Here is a 20,135-nt window from a genome sequence, read left to right on the forward strand (position 1 = left end):
CTTCTCAGTTATGTCTAGACAAGACCACTGAACCAGAGGGCAGAGATGGGGCCGACCCCGGCCCCACCGCCATGTGCAGGTGGCCTGGATCAGTCACAGAACTTACCTGAGACCTCTCTGCTCTTTTATATAAAATAAAAATTAAAAAGTTAGAAACTAAAAACTAGTAGCTCCATATGCACATCAAAAATTCTAGTCAGTCAAATTTAATAATATATACAAACTGTAAACAAAGTATGATTGGAATATTTTTTAGGAGAAAAAATGGACTCAGACTCTGTTACACATGGAATAGTTTCATATTGAGCCTGTCAGACTTCCTGTGATACTCTGTAAGCATTTCTAAAGGTTCTCGTCTCATCCTGGTTTTGTCAGAGACAAGACCACTAACAGGTGAGTGAGCAGCGATGCTGTCTGCTCTGGGTGCAGAGCTGAGACGTCGTCTCTGTGGGTCCAGGCGGCATTGTCACGGTGTCGGTGATGCGCCGTGGGATGACTGAGGGCAAAGCGGGCAGCTTGAGACGCGCCGAAGCCATGGTTTCCCTGCCGCGGACACGCGCTGGGGGTGAGGGCTGGGGTGCCGGGATCAAGCGGCGCATCGACGCTGCTGACGCGTGGGCTGGCGGCTCTGCTGCTTGGCCTGCTGCCTCGGGGGCCTTTTCCCATTTGGGGTGACCGTGTCCCAACAAGTGCGCATCTTTAGATCCAGCATGTTCCCGGGAGATGTAGGTGGTAGGAAAACAAGGATTTGTACCAGGAGCTGTCTTAACTTTGAATATTTATGCAGCTTCTACCATAATACCTTTTCTAAATGCTCATAAATAAGCCAGAAGCAACTATATTCCAATAAAAATGAATTTAAAAATAAGCCAGATAGTGTATCCCAGTGGCTTGGCTCTTTAAAAATTTGACGCCAAAACTTTTTTTAAAATATTTATTTATTTATTGGCTGTGTTGTGTCTTCGTTGCTGTGCATGGGCTTTCTCTAGTTGCAGCGCATGGGGCTACTCTTTGTTGCGGTGCACAGGCTTCACGTTGCGGTGGCTTCTCTTGTTGCAGAGCACGGGCTCTAGGCTCGCGAGCTTCAGTAGTTGTGGCGCTCAGGCTCCGTCGTTGTGGCCCATGGGCTTAGTGGCTCCGAACCAGGGATGGAACCCGTGTCCCCTGCAGTGGCAGGCAGATTCTTAACCACTGTGCCACCAGGGCAGTCCTGATGCCAGAACGCTTACTGTGATATTATGTAAACTAGACAGGTGAGTTGTCAAGTGAGCGAAGGTGCCTGGCGAATTATTGAGGTTTCACGCATGTGAATTAAGCTCACGGGGAAACATTCAGAGACTTCAAGTGCTAACACACTTGCACTTTTGTCAGTATTTCAGAAATTTTACCAAAAAATGTTATGCTTTCTGAATATAATAGAAAATCTATTGTTACTTTAATATTTCTGTTCCTGTGTGTGGTCAGCAGACAGGGCAGCTTTGTTTATCCCACGGATACAGTGAACAGCGTCCTCCGTTGTGAGGCGGGGCACACAGGCCCCGTGCAGCCAGGAAGCTCTCGGGAAGGGTCGCTGCACGGGGGCCCTTGTGTGATGTCTCGTCCAGGCCTGAACACCGTGAAGAAGGAGGAGCGGGCCATTCTCAGTCTCACGTGACAGCCACCTGACTTGAGGCCGCCAGGCCCACCTGCACGCGTGGTCACCCTTTGGCAGCGTTTGGGAAGATACCCGAACGACCTGTGGGGACTTCAGTTTCTTCCAGTTAGTCAGTACATTTCATGAGGTGACTGAATAGCTATTACCCCACTGAATGTCCTGGTAATCTTTTGCAGCCTTGTTTTTTTTAATCCTCATCTTACAAATGAGAGAGAGCAGGATACTCGGAGCCTTGCCTGCTGTCAGAACGCAGACCAGCAGCCACCGAAGACACGGCCCCGGCTCAGCAGCCCCTCTGTCTTCACGCGGCACTGCCTTCCTGCGGCCAGTTCCTTTACTTGTAGGTTAGGACGGTTTCGTTTCACTCACCTTTGCTTTTCAGATCATTGTGATGATTATATTTTTCTGAGTCAGGCCTCTGAGACTTTAGTATGCGTGCAGTCTCTGGGGTCTGGTTAAAGTGCAGACTCTGACCCAGCGGGCGGGCAGTGGCCTGAGGCGGTGCATCTCCAGGAAGCTTCAGGAGCGCACCCTGACAGCCGCCTGGGCCTCAGGGTCTGCACAGGGCGCCAGCATTTACATTTTTTTTTTTTTCTTTTTTTTTTTCCATACCCCCCCCCCAACCCTCCCTGCTTTCCCCACTTGGTGTCCATGTGTTTGTTCTCTACACCTGTGTCTCTATTTCTGCCTTGCATTTCCTCTTTCATAGTTGTTAGCATTTGCCTTTATGTATTGAGGTGCTCCTATATTGGGTGCATATATATTTATAATTGTTATCTCCTCTTCTTGGATGGATCCCTCGATCTTTATGTAGTGTCCTTTCTTGTCTCTTGTAACATGTTTTATTTTAAAGTCTATTTTATTGGATATGAGTATTGCTACTCCAGCTTTCTTTTGATTTCCATTTGCATGGAATATCTTTTTCCATCCCCTCACTTTCAGTCTGTATGTGTCCCCAGGTCTGAAGTGGGTCTCTTGTAGACAGCATATATATGGGTCTTGTTTTTGTATCCATTCAGCCAGTCTGTGTCTTTTGGTTGGTGCGTTCAGTCCATTTACATTCAAGGTATTTATTGATATGTATGTTCCTATGACCATTTTCTTAATTGTTTTGTTTTTGTTTCTGTAGGTCCTTTCCTTCTCTTATGTTTCCCACTTAGAGAAGTTCCTTTAGCGTTTGTTGTAGGGCTGGTTTGGTGGTGCTGAATTCTCTTAGCTGTTGCTTGTCTGTAAAGCTTTTGACTTCTCCGTCGAATCTGAATGAGATCCTTGCTGGGTAGAGTATTCTTGGTTGTAGGTTTTTCCCTTTTATCACTTTAAATATATCCTGCCACTCCCTTCTGGCTTGCAGAGTTTCTGCTGAGAAATCAGCTGTTAACCTGGTGGGAGTTCCCTTGTATGTGATTTGTCGTTTTTCCCTTGTTGCTTTTAATAACCTTTCTCTGTCTTTAATTTTTGTCAGTTTGACTACTATATGTCTTGGCATGTTTCTTCTTGGGTTTATCCTGCCTGGGACTCTGTGTGCTTCCTGGACTTGGGTAGCTATTTCCTTTCCCATGTTAGGGAAGTTTTCAACTATAATCTCTTCCAGTATTGTCTGGGGTCGTTTCTCTCTCTCTTCTCCTTCTGGGACCCCTATAATGCGAATGTTGGTGCATTTAACATTGTCCCAGAGGTGTCTCAGGCTGTCTTCAGTTCTTTTCACTCTTTTTTCTTTATTCTTTTCTGCATCAGTGATGATCACCATTCTGTCTTCCAGCTCACTTATTCACCCTTCTGCCTCAGTGAATCTGCTATTGGTTCCTTCTAGCGTATTTTTCATTTTAGTTATTGTGTTGCCTATCTCTGTTTGTTTGCTCTTTAATTCTTCTAGGTCTTTGGTAAACTTTTCGATCTTTGCATCCAGTCTTTTTTCAAAGTCCTGGATCATCTTCACTATCATTCTGAATTCTTTTTCTGGAAGGGTGCCTATCTCCTCTTCATTGAGTTGTTTTTCTGGGGCTTTATCCTGTCCCTTCATCTGGTACAAAGTCCTCTGCTTTTTCATTTTCTCTTTCTGTGGCTGTGGTTTTCAGTTCCACAAGACGAAATACTGCTGATATTGCTTGATACTGCTGTCTGCCCTCTTGTGCCAGCATTTACATTTGAGCCATGGATGCATCAGTGGATTTGGAGGAACACGTTAACTGAATGCTGGAGATAGGAACAAACACCCAGCAGAGCCTTGGGATGTTTGGTGCTCACACCGAGCCTTGTCTCTCACCGCTCACAGGCTGCGTTGTCATTGGCGTGGTTGTACGAAGCTAGATCTCAGTTCTTCGGAAATCAGCACAGCATTTCTGTTTTTAAATAAGGAACAAAGATAATTGCAGGAAAATTTATATTGAGTTATTAAAATAAAACCCAGGACTTCCCAGGTGGCACAGTGGTTAAGAATCTGCCTGCCAGTGCAAGGGGACACGGGTTCAATCCCTGGTCCAAGAAGATCCCACATGCCTCGGAGCAGCTAAGCCCATGTGCCACAACTACTGAGCCCGTGAGCCACAACTACTGAAGCCCATGAGCCTAGAGCCTGTGCTCCGCAACAATAGAAGCCACCACAATGAGAAAACTGTGCACTGCAGCGAAGAGTAGCCCCTGCTCTCTGCAACCTGAGAACGCCCACTCGTAGCAGTGAAGACCCATAGCAGCCAATAAATTAAAAAAAAAAAAAAAGACAAAATTAGGTCACTGTAGTTAATTGTTGGCATATTCTAATTGTAGAAACAATGATTTTACCATTTTTCTATTTATCACTGGTGAGGAAACTACAATGCCTTTCTACATTTTATAGCTAGAATGGATCTTTGAAAGAGAAGTAACCTCCCCTGTAGTAATTCAGGAGGCATAATTAATTGTGAGGTAATTGCCTTTCAGACACTTGAGTGATTGCTGTGTGTGAATTCCTGCACTGCTTCACCTGTACTGCTTTTGTGGCGCTTGGAGCATTTCCCCGTGTGGTTCATTTCAACGTACATGCCTTTTCTGGGTCCTGGCAGCAGGGTCAAGGGTCTGTTGCAGGGTACCTGGCCGTGGGGTAGGGTACTGTGAACACGGTGGGTGCTTCGTAAAGGGAGCGCAGTGGGCCTCCCTGCGCTCCGGCCTGTCGGGCTTGCTGTGTCTCCTCCCAGCAGCAGGGCCTCCACGCAGGAAGCACAGGAGTCAGCCGGCTTCAGACCCAGGCTGCTTCGTGCCCCCTGGGCCTCTACAGAGACACAAAAACTGCAGGTGTTTTAATAAGAGAAACTCAGGCAAGGGTGTAAATTATATGAAGTATGAAGTTCATTCAGTCAGTATTATTTTGATGTAGATTTGTGGTAATGTTTTCCAACCCTGGTGAAAATAGCGTGCCTTTGTTAAGGGGTCCGGACTGTTTCAGAAAACCGTTTCTGAACAGCTCTAAATGGATCTTGTAAGGGTTGGGATCGCCAAACATCGCTGTGGGTAGAACTCCAAGTACTTTTGGATTTTTTTGTTTTGTTTTGTTTTTTTAATTAATTTTATTTAATGACTGCATTGGGTCTTCACTGCTGTGCGCGGGCTTTCTGTAGTTGCGGAGAGCGGAGGCTACTCTTCATTTCAGTGTGCAGGCCTCTTATTGCAGTGGCTTCTCTGGTGGAGCACGGGCCCTAGGTATGTGGGCTTCAGTAGTTGTGGCGCATGGGCTTAGTTGCTCCACGGCATGTGGGATCTTCCCAGACCAGGGCTCGAACCCCTGTCCCTTGCATTGGCAGGTGGATTCTTAACCACTGAGCCACCAGGGAAGCCCAGTACTTCTGTTTTGAAATGAAATGACTCATTGAGAACAGTACTGATACCAGGAGAGGCTTGAAACGGAGCACAGTGGAAATCTGCCTGTCTTTACTGTGGGAAAAGAACCCTGCAGGAGAAGAAGGTGAGGCTCGGAGCTGGCCTTCGACGTTATCAGTGTGGCTGGGTGTCGGGGGCTCGGACCCGAGCCACAGGTGGTTTGGAGCAGAGAGGTCCACGTTTGCTCAGGTCAGGCATTGCCATCAAATGTGTTTGTGTCAAGTTTTTGACTTTCAGTCCTCAGACCCTCTGGATTGTGGAATTCCAGTGGAAGGATCTAGACGTGTCGTCAGAGCAGTTTGAATGAGGGACATCACTGAGTTTCCCTCTCTGACCGGGGCTAGGTTCATGGTCCAGCTTGAACGCTGAATGACACTGTGAGGTGTATGTGCCTGACCCCAATTCTGACCTCATTTTATTTCACCTCCGTTTCCCCATCTCCGACTTCCTCATCAGTCATTTATATTCTAACAGCATGTTACATGCCTGTATTTAATATTCATCTCCACTGAAGATTTTATTGGCACTGCTGGTGTGCTTGGGGCACTTGGCACAGGAACGGGACAAGTTGTGCAAAGGATTAGCACTTTTATCCTCGAGAGGTAGCATGCTGTAACTGCAGTGCTACATTTTGAGGGGTACAAAAATAAGTTGACCGTAAATCTACAAACCTGAAGTGACACAGCTACAACATACATCACAAACCTCACTGTGTACGGCAGGTGTCAGAACTGTAAGTCTCTTGAGGGCAGGAGGCAGTGTTTGCCTTTCTTCTTCCCGTGGCACCTTACACTGAGAGCTCGCTGAGTGAAGGGTGGGCACTGGTGCTTTCAGCATACGTGGAGACAGTGCGTTGGTGCATTGTACCGTTTCCTTCCCTTTGGAAGCGTGTGAATGCCAGTGACAGGCATAGCTAACCTTCACGCTCTGTTGACTGCCTGCTATTGTCTAAATGTAAGGCATGGAAAGCTCACACCTGAACTTAAAATGAGTAAAGACTGCATATGTAAATAGCATTGTAATTAGTACAGTTTGATCCCTTTGGGCAGCCTGAAGGAAGTGATGTGATTCATCTCTGTCTTCTTGTTCCTGAGCCTGTAGGAACTGGAATAATGAAAAATGTCCTTTTCCCCTCATCAATAGTAATTTTTAAAATAACAGCATCTCCTAGAATGTACGCTCGTTGAGAACTGGGATGTTTTCCTCTTTTGCTCACTGATGTGTCTCCAGAGTGAGCAGTCAGTAAATATCTGAGTCCGTTGTCTTCTGGCTGAAATCAACCAACTGATACTCACAGATGTCTGCCGAACAGTATTAGACTGTCTTATCAGAGTCGCTGATGTGTTGCAAGTTTCTTCCTAATAGTCTTTCATGATGCCCGATTCCTGACTTAATGGGGTACAAAGGCCTTGACAGAGCTTCTCTGCCTTTTCTAAACTTTGGGAGTTAGAAGCCCGAGTGCTGTCCCTGACGGAGGTCAGAGCTGTTGGGAACACAGAGCGCTGGGGAGAGCACTGCTCCCAAGCGGACTGCAGGGACAAGACAGGCGACGTCCTGAGTCGTCTTGAGCTCCTAAGCGCGTTGGAGTCACAGGGCCCACAAGTTGTCTGAATCCAAGGAGGCTCGCCTGTGGCAAAGCCTGGACGGGAGGGCTGGCGGCTGGACAGCCGTTGAGAGAGATCAGGTAACATTTTAATGAATGGTTGGAGGCCACGTGTGGGCTGGCTTGTCTGTCTGGAAGCTGAGAGCCCTCACAAGGGGGGAGTTTGCTTTCACTTATAGTCTCTCTCCATTGGCCTCCGCTGGGGGCTCTTGAGAAATAACGGGAGCAGGTGGGAGGCCACAGAGCCCCCCTCAGTTGCAGGTGTGCAGGTGATGGGCTGCTGTGCAGAACAGCACACACCCTGCCTCCCGTTCGGGAACAAAGAAACCATTGGAGTCAGACTCGGGGACTTGGGACTTGGAAATAACTGTTAACTGAGATAACTTTAAAGTAACGATGGGACAGGGATTTAAATAACCGTGTTAAAGGGTGTCACGGGTGAGGTGGATGCCGTGTGTGAGCAGAGGGGCAGGGAGATGGAAACGCTGGGAAAGCAGGGAATAAAGCCACAGCGTCAGGTACGAGGGCTCATCCCGACACCGGACGCGGCCGAGGGAAGGGGGAGGCTAGAGACGCGCCAGCAGGAATCGTCCCGCAGAAGTGCAAGGGCGGGGGCCGTGCTGGTGGGAGGGGAGGCAAAGCAGAGCGTCCAGCGGACTCCAGGGTGACAGCAGACCGTGTGGCACCTGTGCACGTGGAGGTCCGCGAAGGAGAAGAGAGAAATAACAAGGCAGAAGAGAGAGGCAGAGGGATGATGGCTGAGGATTTGCCAGAAACGGTGAAAATCAAGCTGGGAATCCAAGACGCTTAGAGATTCCCGTGCAGGATAAGTAAAAACAGCATACGACACCCAGATACGTCGTCGTCACACGGCTGGACACCAGAGGTGAGGGGAAGACCTTGATGGAAGCCAGAGCGGGGGGAAACACATCACCAGCAGAGGAGCAAAGGTGGAGACTCTAGAGGAACGCACGTCAGAGACAGAGTCCGAGATCCGTAGTGTGAGAGCTGTCTCATTACAGTGTCATCAGGAGGGACGTTTCCTCTTCAGCATCAGTGTTTTCTAAATATGAACCAGACCCTGCAGGTGAGGAACTGACTCATTGTTTGAGAACCAGTTCTGCTTAAAGTGAGAGAAAATGTTTCCAAAACATGAGTTAAGGACCAAGCTCTGAGGCAGATATTGAAATACAGAAGATCTACTAATAGCACAGTGAAGCGAGATGTCATTGTTCTTCTAAAGCCTTGAAAGATAATCACATGGTGGAGGAAGTGTCCTCTTCTAAAGCTGGGTCATTTGAGGAGACGTCTGTTTCATCAAACATATTTGTCTGTTTAATAAATGAAGTATAAACAGGAAACTGAAAGTACATTTTCTTATTAAAAATTTGATTGTTAGGTGCTACAGAGAGAGAATTGTTTAGCTATAATTCCTGCCTCCAAAGCATTTATACATCTAAAACAGACCATATTTACAGAATATGTAGATAAAACAGTAAAATGTAACTAAAGTGGTCAAAGTCAATGGTTATCATATTCTATGGAACAGTTATAATAGTAAACAGTACTGGCTACCGTTTAGTCGGATTCACTCTGTTAAACCTGACGTAATAGGCCACTCATCCCTTCACGCGTTCATTCTGCGCCGGGTCTTGGTTGCAGCGTGCAGGGTCTAGTTCCCTCCTCCTTGTCTGTGGGCAGGACCTAAGCCTTCCGGAGAGCCGGGACCGCTGCCGTGAGCACCTCTCCTCCCCCCGCAGTGCCACGGCCTCCCTGCCCTCCCTCTCCCGCTGCTCCTGCCCTTCCTCCCCGTCCACCCCCACCGGCCCTGCCTCCCCCGCCCCTCAGTGCGGTGCCCGTCGTCGTGCCCCGGCCGCCCACGCTGCTCTGGCTGAGGTCGCTGAGGGGGGGTGTGTGTCACGGGTCCCCACCCCTGCCCTCCTCCTACGGCGTGTCTGCACTGCAGCCAAAGGGATCTTTTTAGAACACAGTGTGGGCCAGGTGACCTCCTGCAGGGTCTGAGGGTGGGGACCCTGTCCCTGCCTGGCTGGGCCCCCAAGTCCCCTCTTCCCTGCCTTCGGCACGTCCTGTCTCCTCTGCTCGGGCCCCCCTCCCTGCGGCCTGCCCCCTCGCCCACGTCACGCCTGTTCACGTCAGAGGTCCTGCTCTGCCTTGTTTCCTGAGTCAGGCCTCTGTGCACTGAGGCCCTGTGACCCGAGCGCAGGCTTTTCCTTCCTGTCGCCCTTTGTAGCTCTGTGTGCGGTCCTGCACGTGGGCAGGCCTGCCCGGGACCCTGGATGTTTGCCACTTTCTGTCCCTCCGCTTCAGAAAGTGCTTCCCCACGGAGTTTCCATGGTTTGTGGATAAATGAGAAAATGCCATCCTTCCACATGTACTATTTTTTAAATGAAAATAAAACCAGTTAAGCTTTGTGAAGCATGAAAAACCCAAGTACAGCACCAGTCCTGTCAACAGAAGGTATAAAGTAAGGTTTGAAGAACCTGAACATCTGGATACAAGCTGCTGGCGTGTGTGTAGGCCTTCACTGAACTTTTTTTTTTTTTTTGTAATATTTATTTGGCTGCATAAGGTCTTAGTTGTGGCATGCAGGATCTTTCACTGCAGCGTGCGGGCTTCTCTACTTGTGGCGTGCGGGCTCCAGAGTGCAGGGGCTTAGTTGCCCACATGGCATGTGGGATCTTAGCTCCCTGACCAGGGATGGAACCCGCGTCCCCTGCACTGCAAGGCCGATTCTTAACCACCGGACCGCCAGGGAAGTCCCTGACTTCACTAAACGTTGACTTTTAAAATGCTGTTGGAGGAAATTTTTGTTTTATGCAAGATGAGTGTGCTGGTGTCGGGAGGACCCAGGCCTTTCCCCTGGACCAGAAGTTACACTGTGCAGCTTGCTTTGGCCTTTGTCTTAACTCTTAAAAAATTGCCCTTATGGGGCTGATTTGCTTTTCTTATAGCCAAACGGAAAGAGGATAGAAAAGGCGTTGTTGCCTAAGCCTTCCTCCTGTGCTGCAGACGTCACAGTCATTCTTGTGTGTGTTCTCTCCTCCTGCAGGTGTGTGCTGAGTGTCTGCTGTGTGCCAGGCACCGTCTAGGCCCTGGGGAGATATCTGTATAGATGTGTAGATACAGGTGTGCAAACGCGTGCACGCGCGTACACACACACACGTGCGGCAGCACCTGCTTCCCCCTCCAGCTCACAGCTCACGTTTCCACTCACTGGTGGTTCGTCTACACAGCTGTAGTGCAGAGTAACCTGCCATAAGTCTCTTCCATAATTTGTTTCTCTTTAGAAGGGCTTTTAACATAATTTAGATTATAGAGTTGTATAAAATGGCAGCTGTCTTCAATAAACACCAGTATTAATGATTTTAAAGTAGAGTAGGATTGGCTATAGTACTTCTTTAGCTACAGTATTAGTTTATTTCTAAGAGAATACGTGATGCTATATGATTAGGCCTAATTAGTCCTGGAGAGGAAGCCTTAAATTGTACAGAGACATGAATTATACTGAGTTTCCAAGCCTTGCAATTCTTTCAGGTTGGAAAATAAAAGAAGGCACAGTTCATTTTCATGGTCATTTGTTGGGATATCAGTTCAGCTCCCACACTGGCTGGCACCATGGACCAGAATTTATTTCTTAACTTCATGATCTTTGATTCCTGTCATCGGTCATTATATGTTCTTAAAGGTCAACAGAGCGCTTGAACGGGCTTTCATTGCTAACAAAGGAACAGAGAAAGCACTAACTTTTCCTAAGGTTTTAACTAGATTATTAAAGATCAGTGCAATGTCTTGCTTCCCTGCAATCCTATATTTTCATGTACAAACCCTGTTTGTCAATTACCACTTTTTGAAATTCAGTGGAATGTGTTCATCCTTTATCTTGTCCATGAAAATATTTCAAAGGTGTTATTTTTAAACCATATTGAAATTCTGTCATTTTTTTCATGTGATGTTATTTTTAAACTTCCTGCCTCAAAAGTACATAGTGCAGTGGCTTATTACACAATTCACTCACATACATGTTCTTTTGCTTTTCAAGTCACTGCCCAGAAATATGGTGTCTCGTCTTTGCGAATCTAAGAAGGTTTGTGCTGCAGCGGACATGCAGCTTCAGGTGGGTGTGTGCCTTTGTTCTGAAGTTTTCCAGAGTCATTATTCAAATAAATGTATAACTTTGAATTCTTGCCAGTGCTGCCCATTTATTATAATAATTATACTTCCAAAACATCTTTCATCTGATTTCAAAGAAGTTGACCTTAACTCACTTGGTCCTCCAACCGTCCTTAGGAGGTCAGTGTCAAATAAGGTTATTTCCCAATTTCAGTGGCAAATCAAAGCCCGGAAAAGTTATGCGAGTTTCAGCAATCAGTATTAATGATTTTAAAGTAGAGTTATATCTTTTTATTTGCTGAATCTTTTTTTTTTAATTTGTGTTTTTAGATGTGAATTTTAAACAGTAATGACTGTTAGTTGTTTTTTGTTTTTTTGTTTTTTATAAAATTCAACGCCACTGTTCCAGGTTTCCAGATGAAGACTAGAAACGTTTTATAAACCATCTGGAAGTCACATCTGTGTGATACCAGGTGTTTAGGTTATTTGTAATTTCTGAGGTCATTTGTGGAATTCTTCCTCTTCATCAGATCTTGAGAGTTACGTAAACACAGCCTAAACACCCATCTTTCATCTCAGGCAATATTCACTTTATAATGATCCAGTTACCTATTTAAAAGTGTAGCCACTATTGAACTGCTGTATAGTTGTATAAAATTCAGTCCCTAGAAAGTAACAAATGAGCTCTGTACCTTTTTTGTACCTTAAAATACATGTTTCCGTGAAGAAGATGCCTGCTGTAGGCGAAACCTTGGATTTACGTTGTTAAGTGTCTGTTTGTATCACACAATTGAAAAAAGGTGTCTGGACTATTTGAAAGGTTGACATTACTTGGCAACAGTCTTTTGATTTGCCAGTATCTGTGTCCTGCCTCTTAAAAGCCCGTGTCCTGGCTTCCTTTGCAATACTTGTTCCAGTGATTTTCTTTTAAAAAGGAAAACCAACTTTTCTGTATTCCCGCCCTCCAAAAAAAATAGGGAGAGGGAGAGAAAGAGAGAGGGGGGTTGAGAGGTTCGGGGAGAAAGGGAGGGAAGGAATCTCCCCATGAAGGGCTGATTTCCTGTCATACAGCGACCCCTGAGCCCCGGGGACAAACCAGGGCTGAAGGAAATGAATTGCTCCAGATTTCTAAGGGGGTAGCAATAGTGGTTTTAAAATTGTGCCTTTTTTTTTTTCCTTCCTTGCTGTGCATTATTTTTAAAAAGCTCTTGCTTTTTTCCTGCTCTAAGGTTCTTGGTCCCAGACACACGGGACCCCTGGGTGGGCTCCTCACTTAGAATTGCTAGGTTCATCAGCAAAGGAGTGTGAAACGTGTACATTTAATTTATTTTGCTGTCTTTATAATTTTAAAAAGTCATTCCGTGCTTATGTCTTTGGTTTGTGAAAGGCACAACTGAAGGAACGGAACTCTTGAATTTTGATTTGTTTATAGATTGGGGAAAAAGAAAACACGTCAGTGGAGGTCAGAATTTAAGGGTTTCAATTTCTAATGATTTATTCTGTTAGAATATAGACGTGGATGAGTAAGGTTGGCCCCTCTGATTCTCTCTGTGCATTGTTACTCATTATATATAGAATATAAAATGGAAAGAGCTGTATTTAGTATATGTTTAGATTGCCAGTTAGAGCAAAGCAGTATTTATATTTAGGAAATGTCTGTATTTTTCCAGGGAAGGTTTAAACTTGACTTTATAATTTAGAACCATAATTCTATATCTAGACGAAGCCAGAAGTTAGAAGTCATTTAAATTTTTTCTTTTATCCAAACTAATCTTCACTTCTTTCAAGTCGGCAGCTGCACATTCTCTACAAATTCCAATTCTGAATCAGAAAGATACGTATCAGAAACATAATTGCATGGCAGAATTTTTTCCTTTAAAATATTTTCTACTTGCTTCAGGTGAACTTTTAAACAGTGTTAATATTCAAGTCAAATGTTGCAGTGAAAAAGCACTTTACTTTAGGTCTTCTGTACAAAATTTAGCTTTCAGAACTTGGTAAAAAAAGCAGCAAGTTTCATAGTCAAACTCTTTCTAATGCTTTATTCTCCTGTCATGTTTCAGTGGCCTCTGTCCTCTCCTTGGGGGGGTGGGGGGGAGCTTCCCTACTGGTCACCTCCTTAAGCCAGGGTCACCCCGCCCAGCAGCTGCTTCCTCTGTGCCCTGACACCAGGGGTGGGCTCTGCCTGGGTCCTGGCCTCAGACTCCCCGGCAGCTGCTCCTGAATCCTTTGTAACACCCCTGCTTCCTCACCTCGCCTCACCCCTTTCACCTCTCGTCACCCTGTCATGTCTCTTATTTAATTATATCAGGATGCCGGGAAGAAGGCAAACAGAATTTATTAGATCCAGGGCGTCACAAGTTATAACTTTACGTTTTTGTATTTCCAGCTATATGTATTTTTCCAAATATATATATATATATTTTATGGCCACAAATTTAATTTACTGCACTGTACATAAAGAGTACCTTATAGATGGGGTCCAGACTTCTTTAATATCCTTCATCATCAGGAGGCTGAGAGCTTTCCTTTTCATCATTAACATGGTCTTAAACGTGGTACGAAATGCATCTGACGCCACAGACACTTGTGTCTGTGCATGTGCCCGGCTGTGCCATGTAGGTACTCGTCTGGTACATGCGTCACGTCTCTGGTCGCCCACCTCGTAGGTGTTAGTGTGATACCCACACTAACTAGGTCGTTCCTCCGTCCAGGTCTTCTATGCTGCTCTGGACCAGATCTACCACGGGGAGCACCCCCTGAGGGGCTCGACCACAGACATCCTCAGGGACACCCAGGAGAAATTCTATGGCCTGCCGTACGTCCCCAACACCGTGAGTCTGGCGTTCCCACCCTGTTGTTTGCTGTTGAATGGGTGTCTTCGTTGAGTGAGTGGTGTGTGAACTTGAAATCCTCTCCTTGACATTGAGGTGTCCTGTGGGGCAAACGCTAGGAACGCCTGGCTTGTTTACTGCCTCCAGCTGTCCACTTACACGTGCTCACTTCCCTCCTGCCAGCCGTGTCCTTCCTGGGGAAGTGAGGGGGGAAGGCCATCGCAGTTAGTTCGTGTTCTTTTTTGTTATTTTTCTGTGATGAGAAAAACAGCGGTGTAGGTCTCCAACCATTCTCACCACAGGGAGAATCCACGCGGGTTGGGGACCTCACAGTGTCAGGGTTGTGATGGACATGGTTGGGTGCCCCGTCGCGATGGAGAGCAGGTGCATCGCTACCGTTTCCCGAGGGTCAGGTGCCAGATTCCACCTATTGCTTTGCCACAAAATCCTAACCCTCAACACAGCCCTGGGAGTCAGACGGCTCCCCCATCTTTGGAGCTCACACGGAGGCGCATATGCATGACGGGTCCCGTCTGAGATCACGTAGGTAGTAAGTGCCCCTGTTGGGATTCAGCCCCAGCCCTGGAGCCATTGTTCTCATCACCCCGGGGGGCCGCCTCGAGGTTTTCCACACGTGTCCCTGGGAAAGGACGTCTTCCTTTTTAAATTGTTACTGTGGTAGAAGCACGCGTGACGCAGCGCGCGCCGTCCGGGGAAGGGCTGGTTTCCCCACGCTGCGCGGGCGGGGGGCGGGGCATCCGCGCGGGGGGCGGGGCAGGGTGTGGCCTGTTGAAGCCGCGGGCGGCCGGTGGCCCGGCGGTTCGGGCCCTGCGTGGAGCCCAGGGAGAGCGTGGCCCCGGGGGCCAGAGGGCGGAGGGGCGACCCGGGGCGTGCGCCTGGGCCGGGCCCCGTGCAGCAGGGGAGGCACACGGAGGAGCTGGAGCCGCCGGAGGTGAGGTAGAAAAGACAGTAAGGCGCTTCAGAAGAGAGAAATTCCGTGCATTTATATGACGCTCAGAACCGTGCAGAGGAACGCGGTGCGTTATCACAGGGAGCTACGCAGGAGCGCACGGTGAGGCGCAGTCAGGCGGCGCCCCCGGGACGAGCGAGGGGCACGGAGGCCTGAGAGAGACGTGCTCTTCGGCCCAGGGGCCGGCGTGGGGGTGGCCCACGGGCCTCCTGCGGCACGTGGGCACGCTCTCGTGGTCCGTAGCACGTGCCTCTGCATGTCGAAAGGCCATCTGGGCTGCAGCGTGCGGGGCGCGGAAGGGGTTTCGGGGCAGCGGCTGGGAAGGTGTTGCTGCGGGGGGCGCGCGGAGCTGGCTTCGGGAGCAGTGTGGAAGGGGACCGGGAGCCGCGGACCGCGGGTGGTCAGTGGGACGTGTGGGCTCGGGGGACCGCGAGGTAGACGGGAGGTGACCTCTTGCGTCTCCCCATGCAGACCAGGAGGGGCAGTTTTCCCCTCTACTCACCTCCAGCAGTTGTGTCTCTGAAATGAATCATTTTATTCCTTCAAATTAGACAATGAGAAAAGGAGCATAGAATTTACACAAGAACCCCACAGCACGTTGAGGCTTCGCGCTGCACAGTGCAGCTGGTGCAGAGGGCTGCTGGCGTCCTGGTATTCATCTCCAGAGGCAGGCTTCTCCGCTGGAAGGTCCCTGAGGGGAAGAGGCGCCTTGCTGGGCCCTGACCTCGCCTGGGCCAGCGTCCTGGGGGCTGTGCACCCCGCGAGCACAGCTCGGTGGCACTGGAAGGTCGGCGCAAGGAGGAAGAGGCGGCTAGGCGGGCGGGGGCGGGGGCTGGGGGGCAGGGGCTCGGGAACTCACAGACCCCCCTGGGGGCTGGTCTCCATAAGCCAGGAGGGGCGCCCCCATGGTGGGAAGGGGTGGCTTCAGTGAAACGTGAATACAGGCGGGGTGCTGCCGCAGGGGGCAGGTGGGCGCAGGGGTGATGGGCTAGCCTGAGGGGCCGATGCCTGTGCGTGGCCGTCAGCTCCATGGGTCCGGAGGCCAGGAAGCAGGCATAGGCTGGAGCCGTGCAGATTTGGGAGGCATTCGCCTGCAGAGCGGGTGCTGTGAGTGGATGCTGTGAGCCGGGGCCAGCACCCCTGAGCCGGAGGGTCTGCTGGGTGAGATGCGGGGACGTGCAGGAGATGGCCAGCCCGGGTCAGCCTGCGTGAGTGGAGGAGACCTTCTCACTGAAACAGCTTTTTTCAAGTACCAGCAAAAACGGAAATTTTAAACGCGTTTTCTTTTCTGTTTCTGCCACCACTGCAGTGTAACGCTCTGCTCTTTCCTGTTATTTTAGGGTTATGTTGACTGTACGGTCGCTTGGACCGTCGTTCGTGGAACATTTATTGTGGACATGTGTTCTTAGTCCCTAGATAAGAGAATAACAGATAAACTTTCAGCAGACAAATCACATGTGATTTGAGGGCTTCCCGTCCTGAAACCGCACTAGTTTTCAAGCAGATTTTTAAGCTGGCGTTGCCACTGTCATGATTATATGTGCAAAGGAGAGTGGCCGCTGATTTACCAGTTGGGAGATGGAGTGCAGCCAGCGGTGACCTGGCTGTTTATCCAGTGTGCTCACCCAATCAGCTCTCGTTCAGGCCCTGACCTCGGGCAGGGCCGAGCCTGCAGAGGGAGCGGGAGAGGGTGGGGGCCGCCCGGCCACGTGTGCTTGCCCTGCAGGGTTTCCCTTTGGTTGGTTTTTCAAAAGTCTCAAAAAGAAGAAAGGTAAGAAAAACACCTGCCACAGAGGACGTCACTGCTCCCCACAATTGGGATGTGTGTTATCTCTAGAGGTCATTTTCTCTCCTGTTCAAGATAAATATATATGTGAGTGTGTATAGAAATCCATGTAGATGTGCGTTTAGGCAGGTGAAGAATTAAGTTTTCATGGCTTTAATTTTAAACGTATATTTCAGAGCTCTTCTTAGGAGATGTCACAATTTTCGTTCAGTTCATGTAAAATCATGTAGCTTATTGACTTTACATGACATTGAGAGTTGATTTTATTTTAAAAGCTCTAATTTTAGATTACCTGATAAAATACTAAGATAAGGAAATATTGTCTGTTAAATGATTTAAATGTAATGGCAGTGAGATATTTTCCCATTAGTTATTTTTAAAGAAAGCCTGGTGAGAGAAAGCTTGATGACATGGGAGCCTTTATATAGAAATCTGAGGCCTGCTTTTGACCTTGGCTATTCTTACCTCACACTTGCTCAGATGTTGGCTCAAAGAATGGCATAAAGGTCTCTTTTTTCAATGTGTGAAAAAAAAAATACGGTCTATTTTTCAGTAGAACTAGGCCCCGGGGTGTTTAAAAGTTCATCATTCTCTCTCCCGAGAATTCAGCTTAAATTATTTGGTAGAAATCCTTGTTTCTCCTCTTTAGTTTTTCCCCCCCCGGGAAAGAAGTCACATTTCGTCCTATTCTTACGCCCTGGCTCTTGCACAAATGAAAAAAAGTCTCCTGGGAGGTGAAGGCATGCCCAGGTGGCACAGTTTGGAGTATTTGATGTTGCTAAGCAAATGTTAGATTAAACAAAACAATATTTATTTTTTTCTCAATCCTAAATGCAAAGACCATATGGTGCATATCTAGGGAAACCTAAGTGGTTAATTGCATGTTAAATTCCTTTCCTCTTTGGCTGCATAAACAACTGAGAAAATATTTACCTTCTCTGTCATGCTGGATTTATTTATGACTTTGTAACTAAAACACAGAAGTGTTATAAATTGAAACTTTAATCTCACGATTGACTCATTTTCTAAAAATTTATATGGTTTCAGTTTGTGGGACAGCCGCAGCTCTAGATTTCACTGATTTAAAACACAAGGAAATTATATGACTGCCCGGTTGTTTTTATAATATAGTCCTTTGAGCCACGTCACCGACTTTCATTTTCATCTTGGTGTCCGTGAACAAGTGCCGCGCCTTCTCTCTCTCCTTGCCTGCACACTCACGGAGGCTGGATAAAGTGCCGGGAAAACCCAGGGTGTTCATTTGTTTTTTACCAGGTAGACCTTGTGTTTTGAACAATACACGTGTGTCCTTTAGATTTGAGGCTGTTTACATTTCCAGAAGATTCCACCCTGGTGACTGTCTGCGTCACGTTCTCGTCACAGTGAGTGTGGGCAGGACGCAGGGAGCTCGGGGCCCGAGGGACGTACCTTGTGCCCCTGGGACTCCAGGGGCGGCACCAGCCCTGTAACAGGCCTCTCCTTGAGCGAGGTTCATCGTACTTTTTAACTGTGTTGAAGTCACGGATGCACGCGACCAAAAATCAGATGGTGTGAAAGGGTTTGCAGGTGGTCTCCCTCCCCCCGGGCACACCCCGTGTCTGTGGTTCTCTCACACGTGCCTGAGGATGGAACCACCTCCCACAGAAACAGCCACGGCTCCTCTGTGGGACTCAGAGGCTCCCCTCTGTCCTGCGCTCCTGCCTCTGCTCCCGGTGGGCCGGCTCTACATGGGGCGGTTAGTGGGGAGCCCTGTCTCCTGCAGTGAGGTCTTTTCTAAATGTGACCTTTACGACTCCCTCCCTGGAAACCCTTCGGGGTGGGCCTTCCCGCCATGGTCCTGCGGGGCCCTGTGCTCTGGCCTCAGGCTGCGGAGCGCCCGCTTCTGTTGGCACCTGTCCCCCTGCCCAGAGCGCCCTCTCTTACCTCCCTGGAAAGGCCGCTTCTCCAGACCCTGTCCTTCCTCTGTCAAACAGCCTCACAGAGCGCATCCTGTCCTGTATCCCAGCTTCTCACTTCTTGATGTCATTTGGCAAGTTCCTGTCTTCCCAATGGGAGTGAGGTTTGCCAGAGAGCAAGGCCTATACTGATTTGTTCACCGTTTCTCCAGGGCCCCTTGCAGTACGCAGGATATGTGCCTAGCAAACTTTATTGGAGATTTTTTTTTTTACCTTTTCATTGAGTGTACCTTACATACAGTGCACAGATGCTAATGTCCAGCTCCATGAATTTTCATATCTGTGCAGACCTGTGTGAACACCACCGGGTCAAGAGGCCAGCATTTCTGGGACCTCAGAAGGTGCTGAACCCCTCTCGGTGCTCCTTCCCCACGGGGCAGCCCCCAGCTCTGCCTGTTTGGACCTCATGCGAGGGCCGTCGTGTGGTTTCCATCTTGGGCCCATGGTGACCTGGATGAGAACCGTCTGGGTGGAGAGAAGGCCCAGCGAGTGGGGGTCAGGAGAAGACAGAGGGTGGGGACTTGGGGACGCTCTGGGGGTTTCCTGCAAGAGAAGAATTGGGCTTGGAGGCGGGCATGGGGTGGAGAGGCTGTGTTTCTGCTGGGTTGATTTCACTTTGGTTTTTAATGAGAGAAATGACACGTAGAGGCTGGTGAGAAGGATCTTAGACACTGAGGCGTGGATGATGCCTGGGAGCGACGGGGACATGGGTGGGGTGGGGGTGGTCTTCTGTAGATGCGCAGGTTCAGCCTCGCCAGGGGCACGGACAGTCAGGTTCGGGGCACGTGGGTGAAGGCCGGGGCCGGGATGGGCCATCGTGGATGTGCCATCCAGGCTGCTGTGTTCCGTGGCTCAGGAAGCAGGGGTCAGGGAGGGAGTGGAGACGTGTGCTGGTGGGGCCGCAGGGGCAGGTATGCGCGGTTGTTCCCGAGCCGAGGCGGCACTGGGGCCAGGTGACCATTGAGGCAGGCGAGGGCTGGCCGTGCGCGCGCCCAGCCGTGGCAGTGCCACGTGGAGCAGTGACACGGGAGGAGGCGGTGGCTGTGGAGCATGCAGAGCTGTCCTGACGCCCCACCGCGGGCTTGATGGGCGGAGAGGACAGTGAGTCCTGGTGGGGCTGCAGCTTGTGCACAGGTAGTGGGGTCAGCGGGTTCTGAGGTCCCCCTGGGGTTGAGCGGAATGGCCTCGGTGACAACGACGGCCGAGGCGTAACCTGACACGAGACACGAGTTAGGGCTGAGGACAGCGTCCCCGAAGGGGACAAAGGGTCGGTCAGGAGGGTGGGTGCAGTCAGCTTCCTACTGCTGCGGTCACACATTTCTACACACTTAGCGGCGTTTCCTCTCTTCCAGT

The 20,135-nt window shown here is 49.0% G+C and overlaps 1 protein-coding gene across 2 annotated transcripts in view; it reads left to right on the forward strand.

Annotated features, from left to right (window-relative positions):
- The window catches only part of MIPEP (mitochondrial intermediate peptidase), a 152,740-nt gene that overhangs the window by 56,156 nt on the left and 76,449 nt on the right, over positions 1-20,135 (forward strand). For both annotated transcript variants that reach the window (XM_057707017.1, XM_057707018.1), the window contains 2 exons: positions 11,167-11,241; positions 13,952-14,071. In XM_057707017.1, the coding sequence (XP_057563000.1) occupies positions 11,167-11,241; positions 13,952-14,071 (195 nt within the window). The remainder of the gene's footprint in view (positions 1-11,166; positions 11,242-13,951; positions 14,072-20,135) is intronic.

This window comes from Hippopotamus amphibius, chromosome 14, assembly GCF_030028045.1.
Source record: "Hippopotamus amphibius kiboko isolate mHipAmp2 chromosome 14, mHipAmp2.hap2, whole genome shotgun sequence".
In the NCBI taxonomy this organism is placed as follows: Eukaryota; Metazoa; Chordata; class Mammalia; order Artiodactyla; family Hippopotamidae; genus Hippopotamus; species Hippopotamus amphibius.